The following is a 20537-nucleotide window of genomic DNA, read 5'->3' as shown; positions in this document are numbered from 1 at the left end:
AAGCTTCTCACATTCTTTTTCCTCCCCTAAATTCATTCATAGCTTTCTGGAACAGATCAATGAAATCGGATCATGATTTGGTTTCACTGCTTCTGCCAAAATTCTCTAAGTCTTCAATAAGCTACTGAAAAAGCAACAGCAGCAGCAACTCAGGTCTCTGCTGCCAGAAGGAGAGATATAGAGGCAGCACTGCCAGGTAAAGACAGAAGAGACTCTCCTCATGCACCCTCAAGCAGAAGAGTTTTGAGCCTCTGCTTCTGCCTTCTCAGCATCCCCATGAACACCAGTCAGCTTCAATGGAGCATTTAAATTGAGAATGGTCACTTATGACTAGCTCTCAATATTCATGAGAAAAGGTTTCCTGCTCCCCTCTAGCAAGTGTATTTCTCACACCTTATCGATGAAGTAATAAAATTACCACATCTACACACACGCCTTAATGGCAAAGCCATTCCAAAAATTTCAGGGAATGCCTGTTCAATTTAAACAATGAGATTACAGCAAATACATTCACGAGTATAAGTAAAATTCTAATATGTTAAAGGTACTTGATCATTTACTTATTAAATAACTACAGTACTTGTGACTGAACTGCCTAATAGTTAGACTCTAAAAACCAATCACATGCATTAATCCAATGACATCCCAGAAGCAAATGGGCGATAAACAAATAGTTGCAAAGTAATTACAAATCAAGCAGTAAACCCAATCTATTTCATGCTAAAGATAATTCAAAAGAGCTTCTGAATCCAGGAACAGATGTCCTTACAATTTATTGCTACTTGATATCCAGTATGACAAGAAATATGGGAGAAAGGGAGTTCAGCCTCCCTCCAAAGAACTTTCTTTTAAAAGAAGTCCCTTTAAAAAAATTCAGAAGTGGACCAATGGTAAAATTTTCAAAAAAGTAAGTCTCACTGAAAATCAAATGGTCTTTCTTAAAGCCAAGTCACGTAGCCACTTTTTAACCCATATCTCCAAAATGAACAGAACAAAGCACCAACTTTAGGCTGTTCACTAACAAGTTCTTATGGGTAAAGCAGTATTCACAGCTCTGCTCAGCCAGGCCTTCTTTGCTCTCAAAGCACATTTAATTTAGTTGGAGAGCTACACAATACTTACCTATGGCTTCAGAGACTGAATCAGTATGTTGTTCATGACCAGGATCTGAATCACATAATCGTCTCTCTTCACTAGCAAGTGTTCCTGACTCAATTGTCTCAATTTCACTTTGAATCTCTGCATCACATTTTGAAGTCCACTGGTCTTTTTGGCTCCGGATCTTATTTAGCAATTTTTTTAAGACCAGTTTTGATTGTGGTTGGGGAGCCACTCTCACTTCAAGATCTAGGAGGAACACAGACCTCAAACTCTTAAAGGTATAAGAACAAGACAAAACAAGGTACACATTATGTAAGTCACTGATTGTAAACAAAATCATCCTAGTAAGATATTTACCGTGGCAAAATTTGTTTTCATTAGCTGCTTATACAAACGGATTAAGGAGACATAAAAAACTTTCTGATATGGAATAGAGACAGGTTCTCAACATAGATATCTTAAGGTACCTTTTCAAAATATTTATAATGTGCATGTATTACAGTCAACATGCAATTTCACTAGTTACATTTACAAATCCTGCAACTTCTTAGGATAGTCCTCAGTACTACTCAACACAATTCATAGGACTGAGACAAAAAAAACGAGAGTTCACTTTTTCATTTGAAGTTTGTATTTATTACTTTCCATTCCAGAAATTGGAGTGTATCAAAAGCTGTTAAGGATGCACAGATTTCATATCTATAATTACAAAAATACTTTAATAACTAGTTAATCTACATTCAACTTAAACTACTCAAAGCCATGATTCCAAAGAAACTGTAGCTCATCCCCCTTCTAAATTCAGTAGTTCTTATTCTTAGATGTTAAAATTAAAGAGAGATGAAGATACCATGATCTCTGGTATTTAATAAACTTTCTATTTTTATTTTATTTAATTCACTACTACATTTTCCAAAATTCCTGTACAAAAACAATACCTCTCTTTTTCCTCTGGTACATCCAAATGGCTTAAATAATTAAGTATATCCAATACAAGAGTTAAACTTGAAAGTTTCTTACTCTCTGGTTCACTGGGGTGCTGGGCTTCCTTTTCTGCCACCTCGTCCAAATTTGGTTGAGTCTCACATGCAAAATCTGGCTCCAGGGAGATATCCAAGTCCTCATCCTGAGACCGATCAGAGGGAATTGGCAAAGGCTGTGGCTCTAGGTGCAAAATCATGTCTCCTTTCATTTCTAAAGAAGAAATGAAACCATGTGAAAGAGTCATATATTCTAATCTGTAATCGGAATACAACCACTTTAAATTGTAAGATTAAGACCACCACATAAGAAGATCCTCAAGAGTTCCAAAATTAAAACTTCGTTTCAAAGAAACTAAGAAAGTTGTTTGAATCTTTCAACACATCTAATTTAGATCTCCTACTACAAAGTTGGTTTTTTTTTAATACTGTATGCTGACAGTGGCTCACTTAATCTTTCAAAATAGCTTACTCCTATCTCCACTGTACATATCTTCAAAGGCAAACTCCAGTTCCCTCTGCCAGTCTTCTTTAATTTCCAGGCGTCTGTATGCAGGTTCGAACAGCTGAGGTGGCATCTGTGCCACAATCTGTCTTCTGCGTGCCAGGTCCATATTCTGCATCTGTTCAAGTTCTTTCATTAACCTTTCCCGGTCCTTCAAGCAGCAAAGTAATCAATTAACAATTTAGCATTCACATCCAGACAGTCTGACATTAAAAGTAATAAAACATTTTCATTTAGCTGCCACGAGATTTGTTTAATGCTTGCTTCATATTGGAATACAAAATTCCTGAGCTTAAATATATACACACAGAACACCTCTTAAAATATATTAATCTAGATATCCTACACTCATTTATTGGCATCAAGAGAGTCATTAATAGCACTGAAGGATCAGCTACAATATTAAAGATCAGAAAATATACCTGTAGGCCAACTTTCCTAAATACAGGATAACTCCAAGTTTTCTATTTTATAGAACAAAACATTGGGTGTTGTTAAATTGCTGACCTGCGAAGGATTTTTTTTTTTTAAAGATTGGGCTAGTACTCTCTTTGCATTGTCATGATATATAAAAGAAGTCAAAGTCTGTTTTAAATGTTTCCTTCTATTTTATACCTTAGAAATATCAGCAGTCAATTTTGGTCTTCCCTAGTTTTGCTGGATGACTGGTTGGGGTCTTGGAGGAGATTATATAGATCATTAGCTCACACACCTTGCCTGACAGATTGGAGTTATTGAATATTTAAGGAAGACTTCTTTTCTCCAAAATGTTAGTCAAGTTAAACAAGTGTTAAAACAAAAACTGGGGAGTTACAACAGTGACTAAAATCCATTCCTTTCTTAAAAGCCCAACTTTTACCTCATCTCTTTCGATATAATTTTTCTAATTCTCTAGTCACCATCAAGACCTTTATGCTAAACAGAAGCAGAATTGCTAATGTAAAATAAAAAAAGGCAGAAAAAATGTTTTAAGAAAACATTTCAGGCTTCTCAAATTATAAAGAAACAAAAAAGAGGCAAAAGTCTCATTTTTCTCTGTGCTGAGCATTCACCTCCAACTGAAGTCAATAAGAGACGCAGTTACATAGAACCTTAGAAAATAATCAAGCCTTATATGACTCAAGTTGGGTAGCCAATCACCATGGCTCCAAAAATTAGTGGACACTTTTGCAAATGTTGGGCTTAATCTGTCTGTGCCTTCACTCATCATTTGGAAAATGAAGATATCTTCCCCCCCTTAAGGGCTTGTTACGAAGATAACTTCTTTGATCTTTCTGAAGTACTCAGATACTTTGATAAGCACTACAGAACAGCCAAAAGGCAATTAACAATTTTATATTCACTGCAAGGGATAGATGGTGTACAATAAATAAGGCATGGGTTCATTTACTGAAAAATTATAATAAACTATTGATCCCTCGTTCCTATATACATAATGAGGCACAGATGTTCTGTGGAAAAAAAGTAGTAAGTGATCTAGGCACCCTAGATATAATTTAATTATATCACAAACATAACCCACCACTAGTAAGTAAGTTAATTTAATAAATTAAATCCCTCTTCCCCATACAATAGTTTGTCATCTCTAAAATTCCCCCCATTTCCCATTTTGGGGAAAAAAAGATGAGCTCTGCAATGTACTCAAAAGATCAGGGTATTTTGTATCAAGGGAGATGTGAATTCCAAAGTGGTAGGATGATCACTGGAAACACTCAGCCAACAGCGCTTTTTCATTTGTATCAACAGACTCAAAAACAAACAGAGCCCTGGTCTACACTAGGAGTAGAGGTCGAATTTAGCAGCGTTATATCAACTTAACCCTGCACCCATCCACACAACGAAGCCCTTTTTTCGACTTAAAGGGCTCTTAAAATTGATTTCTTTACTCCACCCCTGACAAGGGGATTAGTGCTGAAATCGGCCTTGCCGGGTCGAACTTGGACGCAATTAGATGGTATTGGCCTCCGGGAGCCATTGCTCCTTGTGACCACTCTGGACAGCACTTGCAAACCAGGTAGACAGGAAAAGGTCCGCGAACTTTTGAATTTCATTTCCTGTTTGGCCAGCGTCGCAAGCTGCAGGTGACCATGCAGAGCTCATCAGCAGAGGTGACCATGATGGAGTCCCAGAATCACAAAAGAGCTCCAGCATGAACTGAATGGGAAGTACGGGATCTGATCGCTCTATGGGGAGGGGAATCCATGCTATCAGAACTCTGATCCAGTTTTTAAAATGCCAAAACATTTATCAAAATCTCCCAGGACATGAAGGACAGAGGCCATAACAGGGACCCGAAATAGTGCCGCGTGAAACTTAAGGAGCTGAGGCAAGCCTACCAGAAAACCAGAGAGGCAAATGGCCGCTCCGGGTCAGAGCCCCAAACATGCCACTTCTATGATGAGTTGCATGCCATTTTAGGGGGTTCAGCCGCCACTACCCCAACCGTGTTGTTTGACTGCTGCAATGGAGATGGAGGCAACATGGAAGCAGGTTTTGGGGACAAGGAAAATGATGATGATGATGAGGTTGTAGATAGCTCACAGCAAGCAAGCGGAGAAACCGGTTTTCCTGACAGCCAGGAACGGTTTCTCACCCTGGACCTGGAGCCAGTACCCCCCAAACCCACCAAAGGCTGCCTCCCAGACCTGCCAGGTGGAGAAGGGACCTCTGGTGAGCGTACCTTTTTTAATACTATACATGGTTTAAAAGCAAGCATGTGAAAGGATTACTTTGCCCTGGCATTCGCGGCTCTCCTGGATGTACTCCCAAAGCCTTTGCAAAAGGTTTCTGGGGAGGGCAGCCTTATTCCGTCCACCATGGTAGGACACTACCACGCCAGGCCAGTAGCACATAGTCAGGAATCACTGCAGAAAAACGCATTGCAGCGTATGTTTGCTGGCTTTCAAACAACATCTGTTCTTTATCTCTCTGTGTTATCCTCAGGAGAGTGATGTCATTCATGGTCACCTGGTTGAAACAGGATGCTTTTCTTAAGGGGACATTCAGAGGTGCTCGTTCCTGCTGGGCTGTTTGCCTGTGGCTGAACAGAAATGATCCCCGCTGTTAGCCACAGGGAGGGGTGAGCCACACGGTGGGGGGAGGCAAAATGCGACCTTGTAACAAAAGCACGTGCTATGTATGTAATGTTAACAGCAAGGTTTACCGTGAAAGAGTGTACCCACTGTTCTATAAAATGTGTCTTTTTAAATACCACTGTCCCTTTTTTTCTCTCCACCAGCTGCATGTGTTTCAAGGATCACAGGATCTGCTCCTTCCCAGAGGCTAGCAAAGATTAGAAGGCGAAAAAAACGCACTTGTGATGAAATGTTCTCTGAGCTCATGCTGTCCTCCCACACTGACAGAGCACAGACGAATGCGTGGAGGCAGACAATGTTACAGTGCAGGAAAGCATAAAATGACTGGGAGGAGAGGTGGCGGGCTGAAGAGAATAAGTGGTAGGCTAAAGAGAGGGCTGAAGCTGAAAGGGGGTGGCAGCGTGATGAGAGGAGGCAGGATTCAATGCTGAGGCTGCTGGAGGATCAAACGAATATGCTCCAGCGTATGGTTGAGCTGCAAGAAAGGCAGCAGGAGCACAGACCGCAGCCCCTGTGTAACCAACCGCCCTCCTCCCCAAGTTCCATAGCCTCCTCACCCAGATGCCCGAGAACGGGGCATGGCGGCCCCCGGCCACCCAGCCACTCCACCCTAGAGGGTTGCCCAAGCAACAGAAGGCTGGCATTCAATAAGTTTTAAACTTTTAAAGTGCTGTGTGGCCTTGTCCTTCCCTCCTCCACCACCCCTCCTGGGCTACCTTGGCAGTTATCCCCATATTTGTGTGATGAATTAATAAAGAATACATGAATGTGAAGCAACGACTTTATTGCCTCTGCAAGCGGTGATCGAAGTGGGGAGGGGAGGGTGGTTAGCTTACAGGAAAGGAGAGTGAACCAAGGGGGATGGAGGCATCAAGGAGAAACAAACAGAACTTTCACACCATAGCCTGGCCATTCATGAAACTGGTTTTCAAAGTTCGTCTAATGCAACCGCCCTGCTCTTCTAACCGCCCTGGTGTCTGGCTGCACGTAACCAGCGGCCAGACGATTTGCCTCAACCTCCCAACCCCGCCATAAACGTCTCCCCCTTACTCTCACAGATATTGTGGAGCACACAGCAAGCAGTAACAGTGGAAATACTGGTTTCGCTGAGGTCTAACCGAGTCAGTAAACTGCGCCAGCGTGCTTTTAAACATCCAAATGCACATTCTACCACTATTCTGCACTTGCTCAGCCTGTAGTTGAACAGCTCCTGACTACTGTCCAGGCTGCCTGTATATGGCTTCATGAGCTATGGAATTAAGGGGTAGGCTGGGTCCCCAAGGATAACTATAGGCATTTCAACATCCCCAACAGTTATTTTCTGGTCTGGGAATAAAGTCCCTTCCTGCAGCTTTTGAAACAGACCAGAGTTCCTGAAGATGCGTCATGTACCTTTCCCGGCCATCCCATGTTGATGTTGGTGAAACGTCCCTTGTGATCCACCAGTGCTTGCAGCACTATTGAAAAGTACCCCTTGCGGTTTATGTACTTGCCGGCTTGGTGCTCCGGTGCCAAGATAGGGAGATGGGTTCCGTCTATGGCCCCACCACAGTTAGGGAATCCCATTGCAGCAAAGCCATCCACTATGACCTGCACATTTTCCAGGGTCACTACCCTTGATATCAGCAAATCTTTGATTGTGTTGGCTACTTGCATCACAGCAGTAGATTTGCCCACTGCAAATTGATTCCCAACTGACAGGTAGCTGTCTGGTGTTGCAAGCCTCCACAGGCTATTACCACTCGCTTGTGAACTGTGAGGGCTGCTCTCATCTTGGTATTCTTGTGCCTCAGGGCAGGGAAAAGCAAGTCAAACTTCCATGAAAGTGCCCTTACGCATGCGAAAGTTTCGCAGCCACTGGGAATCGTCCCAGACCTGCAACACTATGTGGTCCCACCAGTCTGTGCTTGTTTCCCGGGCCCAGAATCAGCGTTCCATTGCATGAACCTGCCCCATTAGCATTATGATGCCCACAGTGCCAGGGCTCGTACCTTGAGAGAAGTCTGTGTCCATGTCCTCATCACTCTTGTCACCGTGCTGACGTCGCCTACTAACCTGGTTTCGCTTTGACATGTTCTGGTGCAGCATATACTGCTGGATAATGCGCGTGGTGTTTAATGTGCTCCTAATTGCCAAAGTGATCTGAGCAGGCTCCATGCTTGCCATGGTATGGCGTCTGCACAGAAAAAAGGCGCAGAACAATTGTCTGTCATTGCTCCAACGGAGGGAAGGGCGACTGACGACATGGCTTACAGGGAATTAAAAATCAACAAAGGCCGTGACTTTACATCAAGGAGAAACAAAAACAATTGTCACACAGAATGGCCTCCTCAAGGATTGAACTCAAAACCCTGAGTTTAGCAGGCCAATGCTCAACCCACTGAGCTATCCCTCCCCCGGCAGGAGTGAATCTCCATTAAACTTTTCAAGGTGCCCGACAGACCTCACCGAAATGACTGTAAGCCGTTGATTGCACGGAGGGAGGAGCAAATGAATACAAAACAAATCTGGTCTATTTCTTGTTTTGATCCACTCCATCTATCTTTTACATCTTTGGCTGGCAGCAGACGTGCAGCAGGGACTGCTAGCTATCCTCATCTCCTGCCTGCTCGGCAGAAGACAGTACAATAGAACTGCCGGCAGGACTAAAGAGAATGACCTGGTCGACTCACTCCTATTTTAGTCCCTGCACCCATGTCTGCCCTAGCGCTCCTGACCGACCTTACCGAGGTGGCCTGGAGCACCTCGGACACGATGACGATGGTTATCAGGCCTATTGCACCGGCTGCTGCCACAAGGCAATGGGTTGCTGCTGTGTAGCAATGCAGTACCGTGTCTGTCAGCACCCAGGAGACGTACGGTGACAGTGAGCTGAGCGGGCTCCATGCTTGCCGTGGTATGGCGTCTGCACAGGTAACTCAGGAAAAAAGGTGCGAAATGATTGTCTGCTGCTGCTTTCACGGAGGGAGGGCCTGACGACACGTCCCCAGAACCACCCGCGACAATGTTTTTGCCCCTTTAGGCATTGGGATCTCAACCCAGAATTCCAATGGGCGGCGGAGACTGCGGGAACTGTGGGATAGCTACCCACAGTGCAATGCTCCGAAAGTCGACCCTAGCCTCGGTACTGTGGAAGCACTCCGCAGAGTTAATGCGCTTAGAGCATTGTGTGGGGACACACAATCGACTATATAAAAACGATTTCTAAAAAACCAACTTCTATAAATTCAAACTCATTTCGTAGTGTAGACATACCCAGAGATGCTTAGGGCTGAACTATGGCAGTATGGAACGTGGGCTGGATTGAAGACAAACTCATTTACCGTATATACTCATTCATTAGCCTGTTCATTTATAAGCCGACCCCACAAGATGGATAGGTAAGAAGAGTAAAAACTGTATGACCCTTTCATAAGTCGACCCTATATTTCAGGGGTTGGCAAACTTTGGCTTCTGGCCCGTCAGGGTAAACTGCTGGTGGGTCAGGACATTTTGTTTACCTGGAGCTTTCACAGACACGGAGCCGCTCAGCTCCCAGTGGCTGCGGTTTGCCATTCTGCGGCCACTGGGAGCTGAGGAGCTCCGTGCCTGTGAACGCTCCAGGTAAACAAAACGACAATGTATTAAATATTCAATTCAATGATTTCATAGCGTTTAAAATCATCAAATTTTGGTGTAGACGATCCCCGCTCTTTGATGCGTCACTTTTTTACCAAAATATTCAGTTTATGAATGAGTATATACGGTAATTTGTCACTAAAGTTAATTTAAACCCAGGCTTTTGGAGGTAAAGTTTATGCATTCCTACTAAAAGGTAGCTGCTGCTTCAGATTCCCCCACGTGTAAAGTGAGAATAATTACTTTTCTCCCAGCTAATATTCTGTGGATTAAGTCTTATCAGTCATGCTGCCTTTAAAGAATGCTGGGTTAAAAAGTACATAGTTTGCAATCACCTTTACTATGCACAATTAGAAGGGGGAACGTCCGGGTTCCAGCAACGCGGACACAGGTAACTAACCGCTTTCATGTTCTCTCCACAGGTACCATTGCGGAGAGTGGACCAGATGATATGTCTGGGGGGAGAAAGCAGAAGGAGACTCCGCTGATTGGAAGGCATGAGATGCACTGTCCTGAGATGGGGGGTTCCACGACCACCACTCCCAAGAGAAGGAGGCGGGTGGTGGTGGTCGGGGACTCTCTCCTCCGGGGGACTGAGTCATCTATCTGCCGCCCTGACCGGGAAAACCGAGAAGTCTGCTGCTTGCCGGGGGCTAAGATTCGCGAGGTGACGGAGAGACTGCCGAGACTCATCAAGCCCTCGGATCGCTACCCCTTCCTGCTTCTCCACGTGGGCACCAATGATACTGCCAAGAATGACCTTGAGCGGATCACTGCTGACTACGTGGCTCTGGGAAGAAGGATAAAGGAGTTGGAGGCGCAGGTGGTGTTCTCGTCCATCCTCCCCGTGGAAGGAAAAGGCCTGGGTAGGGACTGTCGAATCGTGGAAGTCAACGAATGGCTACGCAGGTGGTGTCGGAGAGAAGGCTTTGGATTCTTTGACCACGGGATGGTGTTCCATGAAGGAGGAGTGCTGGGCAGAGACGGGCTCCACCTTACGAAGAGAGGGAAGAGCATCTTTGCGAGTAGGCTGGCTAACCTAGTGAGGAGGGCTTTAAACTAGGTTCACCGGGGGAAGGAGACCAAAGCCCTGAGGTAAGTGGGAAAGCGGGATACCGGGAGGAAGCACAGGCAGGAATGTCTGTGAGGGGAGGGCTCCTGCCTCATAGCGAGAATGAGGGGCGATCAGCAGGTTATCTCAAGTGCTTATATACGAACGCACAAAGCCTTGGAAACAAGCAGGGAGAACTGGAGGTCCTGGTGATGTCAAGGAATTATAATGTGATTGGAATAACAGAGACTTGGTGGGATAACTCACATGACTGGAGTACTGTCATGGATGGTTATAAACTGTTCAGGAAGGAGAGGCAGGGCAGAAAAGGTGGGGGAGTGGCACTGTATGTAAGGGAGCAGTATGACTGCTCAGAGCTCCGGTACGAAACTGCAGAAAAACCTGAGTGTCTCTGGATTAAGTTTAGAAGTGTGAGCAACAAGAGTGATGTAGTGGTGGGAGTCTGCTATAGACCACCGGACCAGGGGGATGAGGTGGATGAGGCTTTCTTCCGGCAGCTCGCAGAAGCTACTAGATCGCACGCCCTGGTTCTCATAGGTGACTTGAATTTTCCTGATATCTGCTGGGAGAGCAATACAGCGGTGCATAGACAATCCAGGAAGTTTTTGGAAAGCGTAGGGGACAATTTCCTGGTGCAAGTGCTAGAGGAGCCAACTAGGGGGGGAGCTTTTCTTGACCTGCTGCTCACAAACCGGGAAGAATTAGTGGGGGAAGCAAAAGTGGATGGGAATCTGGGAGGCAGTGACCATGAGTTGGTTGAGTTCAGGATCCTGACACAGGGAAGAAAGGTAAGCAGCAGGATACGGACCCTGGACTTCAGGAAAGCAGACTTCAACTCCCTCAGGGAACGGATGGATAAGATCCCCTGGGGGACTAACATGAAGGGGAAAGGAGTCCAGGAGAGCTGGCTGTATTTCAAGGAATCCCTGTTGAGGTTACAGGGACAAACCATCCCGATGTGTCGAAAGAATAGTAAATATGGCAGGCGACCAGCTTGGCTTAACGGTGAAATCCTAGCGGATCTTAAACATAAAAAAGAAGCTTACAAGAAGTGGAAGGTTGGACATATGACCAGGGAAGAGTATAAAAATATTGCTCAGGCATGTAGGAATGAAATCGGGAGGGCCAAATCGCACCTGGAGCTGCAGCTAGCGAGAGATGTTAGGAGTAACAAGAAGGGTTTCTTCAGGTATGTTGGCAACAAGAAGAAAGCCAAGGAAAGCATGGGCCCCTTAACGAATGAGGGAGGCAACCTTGTGACAGAGGATGTGGAAAAAGCTAATGTACTCAATGCTTTTTTTGCCTCTGTCTTCACGAACAAGGTCAGCTCCCAGACTGCTGCGCTGGGTATCACAACATGGGGAATAGATGGCCAGCCCTCTGTGGAGAAAGAGGTGGTTAGGGACTATTTAGAAAAGCTGGACGTGCACAAGTCCATGGGGCCGGACGAGTTGCATCCAAGAGTGCTAAAGGAACTGGTGGCTGTGATTGCAGAGCCATTGGCCATTATCTTTGAAAACTCGTGGCGAACGGGGGAAGTCCCGGATGACTGGAAAAAGGCTAATGTAGTGCCAATCTTTAAAAAAAGGGAAGAAGGAGGATCCTGGGAACTACAGGCCAGTCAGCCTCACTTCAGTCCCCGGAAAAATCATGGAACAGGTCCTCAAAGAATCAATCCTGAAGCACTTACATGAGAGGAAAGTGATCAGGAACAGTCAGCATGGATTCATCAAGGGAAGGTCATGCCTGACTAATCTAATCGCCTTCTATGATGAGATTACTGGTTCTGTGGATGAAGGGAAAGCAGTGGATGTATTGTTTCTTGACTTTAGCAAAGATTTTGACACCGTCTCCCACAGTATTCTTGTCAGCAAGTTAAAGAAGTATGGGCTGGATGAATGCACTATAAGGTGGGTAGAAAGTTGGCTAGATTGTCGGGCTCAACAGGTAGTGATCAATGACTCCATGTCTAGTTGGCAGCCGGTGTCAAGTGGAATGCCCCAGGGGTCGGTCCTGGGGCCAGTTTTGTTCAATATCTTCATAAATGATCTGGAGGATGGTGTGGATTGCACTCTCAGCAAATTTGCGGATGATACTAAACTGGGAGGAGTGGTAGATACGCTGGAGGGGAGGGATAGGATACAGAGGGACCTAGACAAATTGGAGGATTGGGCCAAAAGAAATCTGATGAGGTTCAATAAGGACAAGTGCAGGGTCCTGCACTTAGGACGGAAGAATCCAATGCACAGCTACAGACTAGGGACCGAATGGCTAGGCAGCAGTTCTGCAGAAAAGGACCTGGGGTGACAGTGGACGAGAAGCTGGATATGAGTCAGCAGTGTGCCCTTGTTGCCAAGAAGGCCAATGGCATTTTGGGATGTATAAGTAGGGGCATGGCGAGCAGATCGAGGGACGTGATCGTCCCCCTCTATTCGACATTGGGAGGCCTCATCTGGAGTACTGTGTCCAGTTTTGGGCCCCACACTACAAGAAGGATGTGGATAAATTGGAGAGAGTCCAGCAAAGGGCAACAAAAATGATTAGGGGTCTGGAACGCATGACTTATGAGGAGAGGCTGAAGGAACTGGGATTGTTTAGTCTGCAGAAGAGAAGAATGAGGGGGGATTTGATAGCTGCTTTCAACTACCTGAGAGGTGGTTCCAAAGAGGATGGTTCTAGACTATTCTCAGTGGTAGAAGAGGACAGGACAAGGAGTAATGGTCTCAAGTTGCAGTGCGGGAGGTTTAGGTTGGATATTAGGAAAAGCTTTTTCACTAGGAGGGTGGTGAAACACTGGAATGCGTTACCTAGGGAGGTGGTAGAATCTCCTTCCTTAGAAGTTTTTAAGGTCAGGCTTGACAAAAGCCCTGGCTGGGATGATTTAATTGGGGATTGGTCCTGCTTTGTGCAGGGGGTTGGACTAGATGACCTCTTGAGGTCCCTTCCAACCCTGATATTCTATGATTCTATGAATTAAAAATCATTCTGTCATCTCTTATAAGATTAGGAGAGGAAGGGAGCAGAGTAGCCTGTATTCTGAATATCTGTTTTAACTTTAGAACAACCTAGTTATTCACACTCGCTACTGGGTGTTGCTGAGCACTGTCATCATTATGTAGAAACACAGTTAAATACCTAAATGGGGATGACAAGGACTATCAGAATTAGATGTCAAATTCCAAAGTCAGGAATTTCACTATTACTTAATATAAAGCATAGGTCATTTTTAAATGTTTAAAAGAACTGTATTTTGCCTAAAATTAAATATTTCAATATTCAGTTTTTAATGTTCATTTAGCATTGAAGCGAGAATTAAAGTAGGAAGAAAGACCGATTATAGTGTCTTAAAGCTTTTATAGATGTCAAGTATGCCCAAGTGATTATAAACCTTATGTCCCGTTGATTTTCACTTATGCACTTTTGAAAACTTTACCCTTCGTTAAAACTTAATCTAGAGTTGAAGAAAATCAATACAATAGTTTTATGAACATTTTTAAAGGTCACTAAAGGAACCACTACAGTTCTTAGAACACTGCGAGAGATGGGGATTCTGAAACCCTTAAGCTTTGAATCTGCTAAACTGTTCCTGCTGTTTGACCACCTCATTGGTTTAGACCACTTTAAGCAGTTTATTCACACTGCAGTACTTCAATTAAAAACCCTTTACATTAAAGGGGCAGCAGTGTTCAAGATCAAGCCAAACAATTCTGAAGCAAAGAACTTAGAAGCATACCAGCAGAGTCTGCAAGCTTTGCAAAATAAATAGCTCAAATTCACTCCACTTTTTTTTAAAATCAATCTAAGGCATTATTACTATGTATATGTTTGTGGGCAATTTTGGTAAAAAAATAAGTCAATTTAAAAACAGAATGTACATTCCCACTTCTTATACACTCATTTCAACGTTCCTTTTCCAGTGTTTGCAACTCAAGACCTACACCTAACCAAAAACCTTTTTATTTATTGTTTTCATATATCAGGTTTTGTAAAATTTGGGCATTATCCACAAAACCTGAACTATCTGCAGCATTCCTTTAATTTTCAAATCCCTGTCATTTTACTGACAGAGAGAATTGCTTCTTACCTCCTGAACGTTCTGATTGCAGGGCTGAGCAAAATGAGAACAGTTTTCTTTTAAGGATATGCATTTTGAAAACATCCATTATTCCAAGGTCTTTCCTGAAGTCAGCATGTTCTAGTTCCAACTAATTAATTTAGAATCCAGTTTACTACTGTTTGGTTTTTTAATTGCTGGTCATTTTGACATTTATGAAGAATTACAGTGTACTACTTCTACTTTGCTTACCTGTTCCAAATGGACTATCTTCAAGGCATGACTTCCTCTCAGATGTGCTTTTTCAAGCTGTTCTCTCCTCTCTCTCTCTCCCTCTTTTTGTAGTTCGTCCAACCGCTTTGCTTCCTCTTCAGCTACTAATCGAGCATCTGGCTGGTAGTCAATTAGTAACAGTTCAAATATCAAAGAACTGTGCAGACTCAAAATATAGCAAACAACAAATCAGTAATTCTGTAGTCAATTATTCAGCCAAACTACTTTAAAAAGTAGTTATGAGTGGCTATACACAACTTGTAATGTATACAATTGAAGCAGTACAAAATTGTTTTTATACTGTTGAAAAAGGCACATGTACGTAGTGACATCTATAATCCTCTCATTTTGAGATGTCAAGTTGTTCTAATTTCAAGTGCTACTGTGGAAAATGCCTTATACAATATTTATAGTAGCTTGGCTACACCAAAAAACACCCAGGATTTTTCATTCAATACAAGGTATAATGCTGAATACAGACAGTGCTATACATTTGATTTCATACTAAGTTGATTTTTTTTTTTTTTTTCACATAACAGAAAATACAGAAGTCTTCCCAGATTCATATGGAAAATGAACACATTCTGTGAGTTTTGTAAAGTAAGAGCCTTCTGAAATCTGGCCACTGAGCTGAAAAAAGTTAATGTGAAAACTCAAGGCCCATACACAAGGATGCACAGGCAACACCACAGGGAAAACATTTTCCAAGTTTTACATATGAAAAACTCTGAGGCATCTGCTCTTAGCCTTTAGGCCATGATCCTTCAAATATTTAACAATCCTGGGTAATTTTAGGCAAGCAAGCAGTCCCACTGAACATAATGTGACTACTCAAGTAAGTATTTGCAGGATTGGGGCCCAAATACATTCGCAAAATGTACGCTGTTACAAGTCTTCACCATTTGAAATCCAAAATAGCTGACGTCTTCATTATAATTATGTGATACCAGCTCCTAGATCATTTAAAACAAGTATTGCGAAACTAGTATCTGTTGCCACAGATTTAAAATCCATCGATGCAATACAACAGTACTGAAATAAGGGAGCATATGCCATAGACATATTTGACATCTGTCACCTGCTCTGTGTCAATTTCTCTATCCACATAAGGTTCAGAAAGATGGTGATGAGTAACAGAAAACTTGTCAGCATTATAGACCTTCACCGTAGGCACTCTTTTCACTTCAAAGTTCTAAAAAGCAGAAAGTACAAATTATCAGTTACTTTACCAGCTGCACTGTTCCATTATGAGCTACATGGAACATAAATAAATGATTTGCATAGATTTTCAAACTTTACGTATATATTAACTAACAAACCACATTCAACATGAGGCATAGAGAGGGTTTAATGACTGACAGGGTCTAACAGCCCAAGACAAACTCCTCCCTGCCAACTGTCATTAATCTTAAGGCCATGGTTCCAATTTTCAACAGTTATTACCTTAATTTAAAAGTGCTTTGTTTTTAATGTACTAATACAGATCCCAATTATAGCAACTGTCACAATGTAGGACAACCAAAACTACACAATATACTTTCAAACAACAAAGCAAAAGTAAAATCTCTCAAATATACTCAACTGCAGACTACATTTACAAATGCCTAAACGTCTTATGGTGGTGTCAGAATTACTAGTAGTTCTGTTCAAGAAAAGACATTCCTTATATTAGCAAATGTCTACGCTGTTCCTCCAAAATGTGTGCAATTGAGGAGAGGAGGAAAACAGGCAACACTTAATTGAAAAATCTTCTGACTTCGTTTCTGAATTTCCCTGGGCTTTTTAAAATAAGCGCCAAAAGGTTTAAATTGGGTTGATATAGAACGTGTGCAGGAGAGGGCCTCAACCCACCAAAGCAAGGTTTCTCTCTTGCAGATGTTAGTGGCCCACAGATGGTGTGAGAGAAGATAGGAGTCGTACCCGAGTAGGATATGATGCAAACAAATGCAACAGAGGCAGCGGTTGGCCTTTATCCCCTTTGAAAACGTCAACATATTCTCCCCATGTCTCATGCATATATATCCTGTACCTCTGCTCCTGTGGTCCTCTGTACTCCCCACCCACACTCATATCCCACCAGTGTTCTGTCTCCTTCATGTGCATCTACCTCATGTCTCCTTTAGAGGCCCCCATTCCAAGACCAGGGAGCCAGACTCCATGCCACCCGTTCATATGCCTTCCTCAGTCCTCTACTCCCATCTCTATACCTTATTTTATTTATATATATCATATTATATATACACACACACACACACACACAGAAAGAGAGCGCACCAGTTTCGACTTTCCCAATGGAGTGAGACCACCACCACTCTAAGTATTGAAAACACATGCTTTCTAGTCTAGAAATATTGGTGATGCATCAATAATATAGCCCCACTGACAATTTAACTACTTGAAATGTTAAACAATACAAAAATGTGTTACTGGAATTATCTGGGACAATAAATCCAAGTAATTATAACAAAACCACATAAACTAGAATATTTATAGATACTAACTATAGCTTTGAAAACAGACAATTCCCATAATTAAACTTAATTAGATTACGTATTGCTAGCCCTCTTCCCTACAACTTTAAGAATATAATTAGATATAGTTCTTTTGAAATATTTGAAAATTTAACATTAACCAGCCATTAACAGATTACGTTTTAATCAAATCTCCAGCATTTTATGCAAGAGTTGCAAATAATATTTGTTGCAAAGATGAGAAAGTTCTGTCACAAGTCTGTAATTTTCCAATTAATGCAACAACAAAAAAAATCTCCTTAGGATGCAAAGACGCTTAGTGGCCTATTTCTTCATTTGTGATCAATGTTATTACTGCTCCTGTAGTTAAGAATCTGCCAGAGTTTCTATTAGGGGTTTCCAATCCAGCCTGAAAAAAATTCACTCTACTTCAGCACACTGATCATAGCGGCAGCATTTTTTTCTGCCATTTAACAGAACAAAACACAATTTAAGCTATTTTTAAGAGTGCTGAAATCAAGAAGAGTTTACCAATTCAAAACAATTTGAGGTGCTTCTGTAAGAACCATAACAATTTTTCAAAGGAAAAAATGTTATGGGCCCCAGCAGTCCCCCCCCGCGTTACTAAGATTTCAATCCAGCATAGCGCTTGCTCAATTTTAATTATGGAAGTATTCCCACCGAAGTCAATTGGACTATGTGCTCAGAGTCAAGCATGTGCATAAGTGCTTTGTTGGATCAAGGCCCAAATTATTCACGTCTAAAAGCCACTGTCATGAGAGTAATTTCTTAGGCCTTCATACACTTTATGATAATATATTGTGATCCTTCAATATTAGAAGTGGATATACTGTCAACAGGTATATTAAGTGAGCTAACAGCAGGCACAGTTTTGAAAGAAACTTCTTTCTCTAATATTGAAATGGTTTACAATAAATAGTATTGTCCAGTTCCAGATAAAATTAAGTAGAAATGTATTTAATATAAAATCACCACAAGATTAAAAATATGTTTCGTGTTATTTTTCAAACTTAGGCCCCAATTCTACAATAGACCTCTGTGGTGCACAAAAGCCGCACAGCAGACAATGAAACTCCAAGTGGGTGTATGTCTGTGCATGCAAAATTACTGCAGGATCAGCATCTTAGTTTCCATTCGCTTTTCTAAGCCACTGGTTTTAACAAAATGAATTTGTGACGTGTCACTACCTGTTCGTTATGAAAATATGCATATGATATGAATATGACATAACCCAAATGTACTTTACGCAAGATGGCTCATGTGAGATATCATTGGAAAGGAAGGGGGTCAAGTTTGGGAAACAAAGGATTCCTGCCTTATGTAAATCCTATTTAAGGGTGGGAAGGAAGGCAAATGGGACTCCTCCTTTCCATGGCCTGTCTGCCCAAGAAGAAAGATTGCAAAAGCCACCTGAAGGGAAGGCAAGGGAGGATTCCAGACTGAGACAGGGGTCCAGTCTGAAAAGAAATATAACAAACTCTGAACCACAGAAACTTTGCAACCTGCCTAAAACATTCAGAATAAGAAATTACATTGTGTAACCTGTTTCTTAAGTATATTGAGCTTAGTTTGCGTACTTTGGTTTAAATGCTCAGTAATCTGCTTTGTTCTGCCTGTTATCTCTTATATTCACTTAAAATTCACCTTTTGTGGTTAATAAACTTGTTACTTGTTTATAATATAACCCCTTTTATGTAATTTCTAATGGCGGGGGGAAGAAGTCGTGCATATCTCCCTCCACATTGAGCTAGGGGGCAAATTTCATAAAACCTTTGGGTTTGTACCCCTTAAAAGGAGTGGGCATCAGAAGGCTGGAGCAAGCCCCTAAGGCTGAATCTGTCTCTCTGTGCAGCTGGGTGTGGCCCTGCCTGTGTGCTTGGCTGGAAGAGGCTTGTGAGCATAACCCAGCAAGGCCAGGTAAAGGGGACCCAGGCTGGCATAATAGACAGGCTCAGTGATGCCTCAGCACCTCAGGTGACACCCCAAAGGACCCAAACCCATCACAAAATTGTTCTAGCATATATTCTGTACTCCATATTCCACAAGTATAACAAAGAAAATGCAAAAACAGCTCAAGAAAAAAAGCTAACAGAATCTTAAAGCTCTCAGTTACACACGCAAACCAAAGTATCACATTATAAAATCATTAAAACGGGATTGGGGCTGTATATGTATTTTGGGGGAAAGAGTATTTAAACTTTCATTTAATTGCCTCAATGGTAATAAAGATTGAAAGAGCTCATTAATCAAGAAAAATCAGATCAGTCTCACAAAACAAAAAACACACCACCACCACAAACCAAATTAAATATAAAAAACCTAATGACAAGGAGTATGTTTGCGCATAAAAATTAATTCTTTAATTTGCCCTTGAAGTCTTTGGTGCACTATTGCAACTTACAACATGCAAACAGTGAATTCAGACTTCCAGAAGACAGAATAAAGCCATAGTAATGCTTATATTTTACCCTGAAATTATCACCATCCCCACATATTGGATACTCACCTCAAAAGGATGGGGTGGAGGTGGTGGCAGGCTTGCAATTTTGGCAGCTCTCTCTTTTTCCACATACAATGCATGCTTACGTGCATTTGTTCGCCTTGGGCAAGAATGGTTGGAAAAAAGTGTTCAAACAGGAATATTAGCACTGTAAAAATCAAAGGTAAACCTAAAAACTTATTTTAATTAATCTTTGTATGTACCCTTATAACAACCCTCAAGAGGTGAGTGAACAGAAGTAATTTGATCAGTGAACAGGCAACTGAAAAAGAAAGGCAGCACTGAATAATCAATATCTTGAAATAATGCAGATGTTCAGAAAGTCATTAGAATTGCAGAGAGCACAAGCTTCTGAACAAAATCAACCCTTCTTTTTAAATAAGCTTCCTGAATATTACTGGGTTGCATGTGTCATTTTGGTCAGCCCACTAATTTTTCATATGTACACAAACTTACCTATATAGTGCCTCATCTCCTCTAGTAATACTATCTTCTAACACATATCATTTATTTTTTCATGCCTGTACAAATTTGAACTCATCTGCTGAGAACACTAAGAAGCATGACAGCCAGTGGATTAGTGGATTTTATGAAGTGAATATCTGTCCCTCAGGAACTGAACTGAGATCAATTCATTTCATATGTCACTGTCAAATGTCAACCACACAAGGGGGCTGAAACTAGTGATGACGGTGAAAAGCCCTTCATCACACTGATAGCTCCCTGAGCCATCTAGTTCATTTGACCATTTTATCCCCTTGTTTTTCAAGCTAGAATTTTTACTAAACTCCATAACTTCATCAAGCACTACATGGAATTCCTAAACTATGAACGTACCACACAAGAA

At 42.2% G+C, this 20537-nt stretch overlaps 1 protein-coding gene across 7 annotated transcripts in view; it reads right to left on the bottom strand.

Moving 5' to 3' along the window:
- The window catches only part of CEP295 (centrosomal protein 295), a 54932-nt gene that overhangs the window by 28525 nt on the left and 5870 nt on the right, over positions 1 to 20537 (bottom strand). For 3 of the 7 annotated variants that reach the window (XM_077808060.1, XM_077808076.1, XM_077808068.1), the window contains exons 5-10: positions 19697 to 19790; positions 15777 to 15890; positions 14678 to 14818; positions 2554 to 2737; positions 2122 to 2295; positions 1123 to 1347 (exon numbers count right to left, since the gene is read on the bottom strand). In XM_077808060.1, coding sequence (XP_077664186.1) covers positions 1123 to 1347; positions 2122 to 2295; positions 2554 to 2737; positions 14678 to 14818; positions 15777 to 15890; positions 19697 to 19790 — 932 coding nt within the window. Of the gene's footprint in view, positions 1 to 1122; positions 1373 to 2121; positions 2296 to 2553; positions 2738 to 7672; positions 7779 to 9634; positions 9719 to 14677; positions 15755 to 15776; positions 15891 to 19696; positions 19791 to 20537 lie in introns of those variants that run through there. The other 4 variants (XM_077808095.1, XM_077808086.1, XM_077808113.1 and 1 more) reach the window with 4 other exon arrangements.

This window comes from Eretmochelys imbricata, chromosome 1 (assembly GCF_965152235.1).
Source record: "Eretmochelys imbricata isolate rEreImb1 chromosome 1, rEreImb1.hap1, whole genome shotgun sequence".
NCBI lineage: Eukaryota > Metazoa > Chordata > Testudines > Cheloniidae > Eretmochelys > Eretmochelys imbricata.
Note: the sequence above shows the minus strand (reverse complement) of the source record. Positions and strands in the feature narration are given on the sequence as shown.